The sequence below is a fragment of the Carex rostrata genome, chromosome 33, assembly GCF_964058835.1.
Source record: "Carex rostrata chromosome 33, lpCarRost1.2, whole genome shotgun sequence".
Lineage (NCBI taxonomy): Eukaryota > Viridiplantae > Streptophyta > Magnoliopsida > Poales > Cyperaceae > Carex > Carex rostrata.
The window spans coordinates 2,968,664-2,979,800 of record NC_135950.1 but is presented as its reverse complement, the minus strand read 5'-3'; the positions used below and the strand labels follow the sequence as shown (position 1 = coordinate 2,979,800).

The 11,137-nt window shown below is 32.4% G+C and overlaps 1 protein-coding gene across 1 annotated transcript; it reads right to left on the bottom strand.

Moving 5' to 3' along the window:
* Window positions 1-1,437: 1,437 nt before the first annotated feature.
* LOC144548355 (putative F-box protein At1g44080) lies at window positions 1,438-9,385 on the bottom strand. The gene is made up of 2 exons (XM_078297023.1): window positions 8,342-9,385; window positions 1,438-1,641 (listed from the first exon to the last, which is right to left on the bottom strand). Exons 1-2 carry the CDS (start codon window positions 9,383-9,385, stop codon window positions 1,438-1,440), a joined length of 1,248 nt encoding a protein of 415 aa, XP_078153149.1.
* Window positions 9,386-11,137: the final 1,752 nt, after the last annotated feature.

Sequence of the window (11,137 nt, the reverse complement as noted above, 5' to 3'; positions counted from 1 at the left end):
TTATTTTTTCTCATACCACCAATTTATTGAACCAGTTATTTTTTAAGAGTTTCTTCCTTTTAAATACAAATATTGACTAATTGTAATTGTACATTGAGAGGCGGCAAAATATCATATTCAAAAAAATATCTTTACTTGAATATTCAGTTATCTTCTTTAAGATTTAGAAATATTGACTAATTTTATCAAAAGAGATATAATTTGAAATAATTTTGTCATTTAGTGACTATGGAACATGTTGAAAAATTAACGGTCAATTTTATGAATATTAAATAGGTGATTAAATGATTTTGAAATTTTAGTAAATTTAATACAGAATTTGTTTCGATGATATACATTGCAATTGTGATTTTTTAATTTATATTTTAATGATTTTTGTACGCTATTTGTCTTGATAAATTGTTGCCAATTCATCTTCTTCTTTTTTAGCTAGATGTTTAAGTAAAATTTTCCTATTTCGCTTTTTTCTATTCGAAGATTATTGTAATAAATATGAAGATGAGTCATGAGATATGCTCACATCTCAAGTGTCCTCCTTTCGTTCACCTCGGAACATATTCAATTTAAATCTTTTATAAAAAAATATGTGGCACTTCTAAACACCTAAGTAACACTAGTGGAAAAACTGGAATTAGGATCAGTAATTTACACACATTAGGATCGAAAAATAACCGATCTTGATCCAGGCGATAATAAATATATAGTAATAAAAACATATTGTTCATTTGATCATCTCCACTATTGAAGATGGGTTCTAGTGAGCACATCAATGAGTTGTAGAATTAGCTGAACATATGAAACAAGGGTTACAAGAGGATTAAGTGAGTAACCACTTAATTGATTCAAACACAATGGATACAAATTTAGAATGCCCCTACATTTGTCTTAGCCAGATGTAAATTCTTACTTTCATTGGGACCTTTATCTCCCATAATGATCTGTGATATGGAGATAAGATCCCCGTATTGTGCAATCCTCTATATGCTGAGGCGCAGGAAAAAATTCCAAAGTTCGTCCATCTCCATTTTTTAACTCCTCCCTGCATATTTATCTAGCATGAGTAGAAATGTTTTAGGTTTGCCAATTCATTGATGAAAAAAGAAGCCCTGTTTCCCAATGCCTCTAATTGTGAAGCTGCAGTAACTCCATACAACGAGCCCATTGTTTTTGCCTAGAGTCCTTCCGGATTATTCTCAGTAACCTCCATTTTCTTTTAAGTTGCAGACTCTTTCCCAATTCACCAAATAGTTAATACCCTTGCTGACCTCCGTACCTTTCCATAGGAAGTTTCTTCGCATTTTGTCGATATGTCTGATAACCCCCACCGGTATCTTGAATGCTTGCATGTAATACAAAGGCATTGTTGATAATACTGCCTTTATCAAGGTAATCCTACCCATACGATAGGAAATTTGAGGTCCGTCCCTGAATTTGGTGCTACACTGCGAGAAGCATCGGCTGGTAGTCAATCTTCCTTGGTTTCCTAACTGTTAACGGTAATCCTAGATATCTTATTGGCAGTATTGTCGGTGGTGATCCAATAATTGGCTGAATAACCTGTACAAGGTTATGCGGTATAGCAATAGGTACGAAATTGCTTTTCCCCCGGTTAATTCTCAGATCCGAGAGGTCCGCGTACACCTGCAGAACATGAGTAATTATTTGCAGTTTTACCAATTGAGGCATTAAAGGAAAAACATTTTGCAGGAATCTGCTCAAGGAGTTTGCCACTAAAATAAACAGCATCCGGATATAGCTGGTCTTCTTGGCGCAATCCCCGTTTGTGTTTAAAAAAATTAATGTGTTTTTTATTGAGAAAATGTTTCTGTCCACTGGGTTTTGTCCACCATCTGTCCACTGCACTATTCATTTCCGGTTTAACTGTCTTCAATTGTCTCCCCGTTATCCACTTTCTAACAGCCTATTTATACACCCAATCCCCCAAATTATAATTCTCAAAACTAATCGTCTCATCTTCTCTTCTCTTTGAATCCGAGCCCACCGCTGAAGCACTTGTTCCAGTTTCTCGGAGCACACTAAACCTCGTAGGGTTTATATATCAAAGAGGTATTCTCTTGCTTGGTTGGAGAAGATTCATAGAAGACACGTAGCGAATTAAAAAATGGGATATCCATACAGCAAATTTCTTAATCTCTATGTTATAAAAAGACGAGGGGGACATATGAGAGGTGGGAGGAAGGGCATCTTTCTTTGTGTGTCAGGATAATAAGGCTTGGCGTAAATTATTCCCGAAGCTAGTCCTAATAAAAGCCACGGCTATAGAGTGAAAGATTTCTCTCTAGCATCTACTATAGTTAGGTAAAATGATTGGAGATTGATCTCGAGAGAGATAGCACCGAGCTTCTGATCGCTGCCATTTCGTAGGCTTGATAGAGAGATCACACGAGATTTCAAGACGGATTGGAGCGCGATCGAATAGAAGTTGTTTTTGTTGAAGAGCACGGCAAAATTCAAATCTAGTAAGTTATTTCTATTGAATTTGTTGTTTTCGTTGTATGCAGTAACAGATCTAGCATTTCAAATGAAATCTGGAGGAAAGAGATGATAGAGAGGCGATATGGAGTATTGATATGTTAATTTTACTGTATTGCCCCGTTAATTTTACAGTATTTATTTTGTCATTTTACAGTATTCATCTTGTGTAAATATGGAGGAAATAGATGATAGAGAGGCGATATGGAGTATTGATCTGTTAATTTTACAATATTGCCTTGTTAATTTTACAGTTTTCATCTTGTCATTTTTCAGTATTCATCTTGTGAAAATCTGGAGGAAAGAGATGATAGAGAGACTTCTTGCTCATCTGAACAATGAACACAAGAGGTTTTTAATGTAAAAGTTATTTGTCCATATTTTTTTTATTGCTATTATGCTATTCTGAATGTTGCGGTGAATATTTTTATCTTGTGTTGAACAGATGTTGCTTGTGGTGAACATATGTTGTTTTGTGGTGAACAGATTTTTTGTGTGATAATGGATGTATGTATAGATTTAGCAATTTTAGAGTATACATGGTATTATTTTGTGGTTTATATTTTGCAATTTTACAGTATACATGATTCTTTGTAGGTTGTAGTTTAAACTGAAATGTAGCATTTGTTACATTTTATCTTACAGTATAGATGGTATTATTTTATGGTTTTGTTTTAGAAATTTTACAGTATACACGATTCAATTGAAAATTTACAGTATTATGTGAAAATTTTACAGTATACAAGATTCAATTGAAAATTTACAGTATTATTTGAAAATTTTACAGTATACAAGATTCAATTGAAAATTTACAGTATTATTTGAAAATTTTACAGTATACAAGATTCAATTTTACAGTATACAAGATATAATTGAAAATTCTACTGTATACAAGATTTAATTTTTACAGTATATAAGATTCAATTGAAAATTTTACTGTATACAAGATTCAATTTTACAGTTCTGCTGATTCAATTTTACAGTATACAAGATTCAATTGTAAATTTTACTGTGTAGAAGATTCAATTTTATAGTATACAAGATTCAATTTTACAGTATACAAGATTCAACCCAGTGCGGACGCTAATAATTAACTCTAACTGCCAATAACCGCTAATAACTAACTCTAACTGCCAATAACTTCCTATAACTATAATTTCCGAAAGTACAGTTTGAAAGTACATTTTGAAAGTACATTTATTTTGTCCTATTGTGCAATTTGCAATCTTTTTCTAACTATCATGTGACCACTTCAAATAGTTGCTGGATGTTTTGTGATTAACTGATATATTTTATGTGATATATTGTATAATTATACAGCATTTAGAAGTAATTTTACAGTATTCGCGCAAGTCAAAGCTGTGGACAAATGGTGGACAAAAGGCTGTGGACAATTAGACGCTTCCTTTTTTATTACACCTAAAATTGTTTACAATGAAATGTTAATTTATAGAAATATCCAATAAATAGAAACTTCTACACTGCATTTAGAGAATTCAAAATAACACATCACAACTAATAAAGTTATATAAAAAAAAATTATTCTATTATTTTTTTTCATAAAAATTACAAAAAAACTTATTTGCTATTCAAGATAAAAATTATGCATCACCCTAGCTCAAACTTTGCTCTTCTCATCAAAATTTCTAATTTCGCCTCTTTCATCCCTCAAATTCGAAACTCATCTCAAATCAATACATATTATTAAAATATCATTGTAATAACATAAATTAGAAACATCATCTCATATAACAAAAATATATTTTATACTTCTAATTTGATGTAATAAGTACAACCGAAATTGTATTGGCACAATTCAATTAAAATTAAGGATAATCCGTCACAATCATACCATTCAACTCTTGTTTATATTGAACCTATACAAAGAGCATGCTGAGTTGTGACAAAACCAATAGATGGGTGCACTTGTTAAACTAATGGAGACAAAACGGTAACTTCAAAATCATCTGTCCATCCTTTAACTGGCTGAGACATATGACACAATTTGTGTTCATGTCGCTTCCATCTCTTTGGTTGATAAAATTGGGGAAAGATGACACAATGCCAGATGAGCACTAATTGGTGTCTCTCGGGATTGATAAGAAGCCGTCGTGTGTGATTACGGGCTGCGGGAGATTCACGATCCATCATTATTTACACAATGCCAGATGAGCACTAATTGGTGTCTCTCGGGATTGATAAGAAGCCGTCGTGTGTGATTACGGGCTGCGGGAGATCCACAATCCATCATTATTGCAACAAGTATAATGCTATATGTATTATCTGGAAAGATGGTATAGATCAAATCTTTCAAATTACTTGAAAATCATAATTTAACGGGTGTTGATTATAGTAATCATCTCTTTTGAGTTTATTTGTTTTTGTTGCTTCCCTATAACAAATTAACTTCTATTGGGAGGGAGATGGGGTTGTGTACTTGTGTGGGCCAGAAATTAGGCTTAGATTTATATCATGTTATAATATTGGTACAATTGGATAATATAAATTTAGAAATCCACTATTTTGGTTGTATAAAAAAGAATTAATTTGCTCAAAGTTGGCATAAATAGTTAGAATTATATTTGCAAATTAGCTTAATTAATTAAAAACAAAGCCATCTTTTTGTTTCTATAGACTATAAACATACACATAAATTTTCCAAAAAAAATATTCAACTTAATTTTGGGAAATTCCTAGCTAGTACTAAGTTTGTCTCCAATCCAATTGTACAAATTTGTATTTCCATGCAAATCTTTGGATTATATCATCAAAATTATTCTTGACAATATTTGTCGAATTGCTATTTAAAAAACAAATTTTAATCTAAACCATCTAATTTTAAATGGATTCTGTGTATGAGACTCTCTAATTAAATACATATAAAATTAACTTTGTTGTTTCATCTAATAATTATCAAAGTTTCGATTATAATGTGTAAAAAACAAAATTATAGTGATAACTAAAAATTAAATTTCTAAATTGTTGATTTTTGCTGTTATTTCAATAATAATTATTTTTCGGAGCATGTTAGGAAGGCTCATTACTTTAATTAATTAATATATTTTTTCAAATTTTAATATATTTTTTTATATTAGTTGGGTGTCATAATTTATTTTATGAATAGTTTAAGTTCTAAATAATTATGCCGTATGTACTTATTTAAGTCATACAAATAATGATTGATCGTCACTCTTTCAACATGAGAATACAATACTCATGTGATCTTATGGCTAGTTTATGTGTTTACATGAATATAGTGACAAATTCAATCATAAATTGATTAGAAATATAAACCTTTTATAAAGATTAAATATGCATAGTGCTAGAAATGCAGACCTGCTTGGTTGTTCTTTGTCGGAATTTCTAAGCAAAACTTTTTGGGTGAAATCTTTAAGCAAAGCTTAATCATCTTAAATAAGTAATAAATATCTTAAATTTAAAAATGAACTAATTAATAATCAATGGAATTGCGAACGGTGCAACTAACTTTTGTAGGCCAAATACGGTGCATTGAAACGTTTTCCTTTTATAGAAGAAAAATCTAACAATTAGAGCAAAGTAGAAAAAAAAATCAAGAAAATCAATAAGGGCAACTCAAGAACATGAAATGTATTTCAGACATAGAAAAAGACCAACGAAAGCAATGTTGTTTTAAATTTTAACCTTGTTGTTTGTTATCTATAAATTTGAGCAACCGTTCTATCTCCTTTGAAATGTTACTCCTAAAGTTGTGCTCCAGAACCACCATCTGTGGAAGAAGGGGAAGGGACGGAGAGGAAGAGAAACGAGGGTTTTTCACCTCGGAACAGTAAATCCTACACTCCAATTCAGAGGTGACAAATTTCACCAGAACTACACGCTGTGCCCCTCTCTTTTTCCCTTCGAACAGTAACTCCTCTCCTCCACTCTCTTTGCATTTTTCCTCTTATGAAGCAGGTAAACAACATGGACAGCCCGTTGTTTTGAAGCTTTCCCCTTCCTTTTAATTTGTCTTCTATCCCTCTCTGGAGCACATCCTAAAACTACAAAATACCAAGTATAACAATCTTATAACAAACTAACTAATCTTCTTTTTTTTTTGTTTTTTTTTGTTTTTGATATTCAAAAGCCCGTAGGCAACTTACAACTCAATCTCCCTATAAAACATAATTCCCTATCTGAAATTATAAATCCTATTACAAGGAATCTACTGACCAAAACAGGGGAAAGAATACCCCGTTCAATTCCAACCATTTTTCCTCCCTTTCTTTAATTTGCCAAATAATCTGCCAAATTATTTTGGTTTCTTTGCACATGAAAATAAACAAAAAATTTAATTATTCTCTTGCAAACTTGTCCAAACATACAAAATTTCGTCAAAGGCCATCCAATTGGCATTTAGTTGTGGTAGCGGATTTGAACAGATGCTAACCAACTCGAGACAATCTGTGAAGGAGCATGCTACTATTCCTAGCCCGATCACTGCGGATCTTGCTTGCTCCTGTTTGACTTGGTCAAATCTTACTTGCTCCTGTTGACTTAGTCAACACAGCTGAATCTTGGCCGAAAAAATAATAATAAAAGGGATCCAGACACACAACAATCAATGTAGTCATGTAGACAGAGAAATCTCAAGATAGGAAACAGCAATTTTAAAAGCAGTCAAGTCACATTCTCATACAAGTTACAAACAATTCAAGCATCTTTGTAAGGAGATGCAAGACCTTGCCAGTATTAAATTCCTACAATTGGTCTCTGCCTGATCTCAAGAAAAAATCGATTCAATTTAATTTGTTAAGTACCACTAATAGATCCTTGTAAAACAAGAGAAATTTCAAACATCTTCAAATTTGTATTGTATTTTTGTGGCTTAATACATATATGCATTTGTATTTAACTTCAAAATTAATTGCTTAATGTACCAAATAGGTTTTCCTGTACCAAATATCTTCAAATTAAAATTATGTATAATACTCACATTATACCAGCAAACACCCACACTAATAATTGATTCTAAGCAAGACAAGGACCGGTAATCATACCTCCTTTGACAAGGGATATGCGATAATTACATAATTGAAGAGCTGGCTTAATTTAGGCCAAAGCCAGTCTAACTTTAGTCTTACGCCTAGTTAAGCCAGTCTATTTAATGCTTGTTTGGTGGAATAACTGAGACCTAAACCTCATATTCCATGACCAGTTATATTTTCTGTATGGAGAACTCTTGACTGAAATTTCTTAGAAGAGCTGGGTCGGTAAGTACTAAACATAAATTGAAATTGGATTAATTTCAGCACATCTAATTCCTCTGTTTCACACTAAAGGTGGAAAATCTGGTTCTTCAGATCAATTCCAACATTTTGATAGACATTGAACACTATTTTAAATAAATTGGTCAAATATGATCAATAGTAGTCATATCTTACTTTTAAGTCAAGAATAACCACCAAAGTTTGTAAATGGCTTATTAGAAATAAAAAATTTAATATCTTATAATTATACATTGTTGTCATTTTTATATATAATCTGATTTATGCATAAACTGGTTCATGCATTCAGGAACACAACCCCACGCTATGTCCATAAATTAGTATCCAATAAATTTAATAAGGAGCCAATCACAAATAGAAGCTTCACTAGTCAAAAACACACTAAAATTCTATTAATATTAATATAAAATCTGCACCCGGCCTGACACATCATTACCTTACATTAAGCAACTCTGAAGTTCAGAATGAGAGGACTTATACGCACAAATAAGAGGAATGTAATGTCAGAAGAAGCAGCCAACTGGACTAAGTTCCTTTCACAACTATCTTAAAATGCATTGATGTCACATATGGGTTAAAGTAGGCATAAACCAACTAACGTCATCTTTTTCACCGAAAGGGGTATCGATAACCGTTGTTTCATCATTCCCCATGTCATACATATTGACCACACTAAAGTGATCAGAATTAAATCTTAATCGAGTAAATGTGAAGTAGATGCAGTTCCCTTTGAACCCAGCAAAATCACTTGCTCTGAGACATAAACCACGAGAACAACGATCCACAACATTAATTTGAAGGAACAATATTCGGTCTCCAATGCTACTAAGCTTGGCCCAACAAGGATTCCCTTTTCCATTGCCAAATTCGAGACGATGAATATCAAATTTAAAATCCGTATACAAAAAGGAATGACTATGACAAATGGCCAAAATCTCTCCACAAGACTCGACAAGAAAAGGAACTACAGAGTAACCCCATACCATATTTTCTTGTTCGGGTGATGGTATGACATAGAGCTCTTTATGGGCACTAACATCCATAATTTTTATAATCCCAGTACGACATTCAACCATGAAAAGTAAACCCTTAAAATAGTACGGCCAGTATTGACCCTTGCATCTAGGTCCAATGATGTCCCACCTATCATCACCGGGTTTACAACGAACAGGTATTTCATTATCAAATAAAAGCAAATAGTCGCCATTTTGAAAATTCAGAGGATTGTACCAAGAAAACTTGTATTCAATGTCAGAATCATGTAGAACAGGGAGAGAAACCTCTCTATTGTTAAGGGGATTCAGCAAAGAGAAGCTATCGGCATTATTAGCCTGGCCAGTGAGCAAGTAGCCACCAACACATCCAAAGAAGAACTTAATAGAGGGGCAGTGAGTACGGATGGTGTATAATTTGTTAAAAGCAATTGAGTAGAATTCCAAATCGGGCCCCCTGCTGTTCCTCAAGAGCCAAGGAAATTGTAGAGGCAGGTCGGAGACAGGGGAAAAGAAATGCCACGGCTTGCAAACAGCTCGGAATCGGACGAAATCACAGATCTCGGAGAGCTTTACCTGGATGAGAGGGATATGTTCTGGCAGAAGATCTGCCCAGTTCCTTTCAATCACCTCCTCTTCCTCCTTCTCCATTGCACTATGGCACCTCAAGGTGGAAGCGAAAGGGTTGAGAATGAGGTTGCTGGAAGGTGTTTTAATATTTTGGATCAGATCTGTGAAAAAGAAAAAGAGAAGAAAATTTTATTTTTGAGCAAGGCAGGAGATGAGAAATTGCTTTCTCGGTGGAGGCTTTATATAGGATATAAATTAGGGTTCTATGGTGCAGCAATATCAACTCTCCATTTCCGCTTTTGTCCAGTTTTTCTCTTTATATTTTCCTTCTTATATTTTCTCTTCATACTCTTTTGATATATTTTCCTCCTTATATTTTCAACAGCTTCATCGGAGAACGTACAGAAAAATGCTCTTTGGAAAAATTAATTATAAAGAAGGGGGGAGTAATAAACCAAAACACAATTATGACAAATTCACAACTAATCAAACAATATATATATATATATATATATATATATATATGGTGTTTATGAATATAAATTACAAAGTAAACCTTTTTATAACTTCTCTATAAATAAATAGATTCTATATTATGTTAGATGCAACTTAAATTGGGCAGTGTTATTTTGAGCACAAAATTTAAATTCCAATATTCAGATCTGAGAAATATTTTCTCTCTTTTATACAAACTTTGCTCGATCGCAATAAATTATCTCTATAATAGATTATCGCAATAAAGGACATTTTAGGTATTAGCTATACATGTGGTCAGTCTTGTAATCTATGGAAACATAAATAATAAATGCAATCATTTTGATCACAAAATAAATTAATTTTTTATCTTAAAAAATAATATATTAGCATTAGAATACAATAAAAAAAATCTCCTTGAAAATGGAATTATCTATAATCATTCACAAATGAAATATTTAGAAAATTAGAAAACATTTAATTAACTTCTAAAAATAAGTCAATGACACCTCAAATGAAAAAAGTTCCAAAATTTAACATGTTGTATTTATTTTTATAATTTTAATTACACAAATTTGAACATACAAAATTTGACCATCGATCTTTATTGTTATTCAAATTTTTTTTTGTTGAATCAAATCGGAAAAAAATTTGTTCTACCAAGATTTTTTGACTAAACAATTTTAATATATTATGTATCTCCACAGCCATTTTAATTGAACGATTATAATTTCTGGATGTAGTAATATATATATCGCTTTCTATTTAGGTTGTATTTGCATTTCTAGGAATTAGTTAAGGTTAATGAATGCCACTACCCCTTCAAACCTACTTTTTTATTTATAGCATAAGAATTTTATTTTTTTATAATGAGCCCACCTCTCATATAGTAACATCATAAATGTACCATAGAATTAATATGCAACAAAAGAAAAGCATTTTTTTTTCTTTTGCTGTAGTTGACATAGATTGTATAAAATAAATTGAGGCAGTTGGAAACTTGGAAACGATGCGAAAACTTGAATAAGAATAAATCGAAGTTTGCTGAAAACTGACAAGCAAGAGAGAGAGATTTGATATTTCCAAGTAAATATTGATTTGAAATTTGAAAATAACTCTTAGCATTAATTAGTTTTAATACTTTTTTGAAGCTCACCTACTCAAATTAATGTCTTTAAAACCCCACATACTCTCTATATTTCAAATAGATCTCCACCTGTATTTTTATTGTATATTTTTGTGGGGATCGAATCTCCTGCCCCCCTGGGGGCAGGAATTTCCTGCCCCCAGAGTCACTGTTAGTGGGCCCCACCCACCCCAAACCTTAAACCCGGCCCCACCCACCCTAAACCCGACCCC

Coding starts and splice junctions, on each gene's coding strand:
- LOC144548355 (XM_078297023.1), bottom strand. CDS start 9,385: ATGGAGAAGGAGGAAGAGGAGGTGATTGAAAGGAACTGGGCAGATCTT. Junction 1,642..8,341: donor CTTTCGGTGAAAAAGATGAC/GTTAGTTGGTTT, acceptor CATGTTCTGCAG/GTGTACGCGGACCTCTCGGA.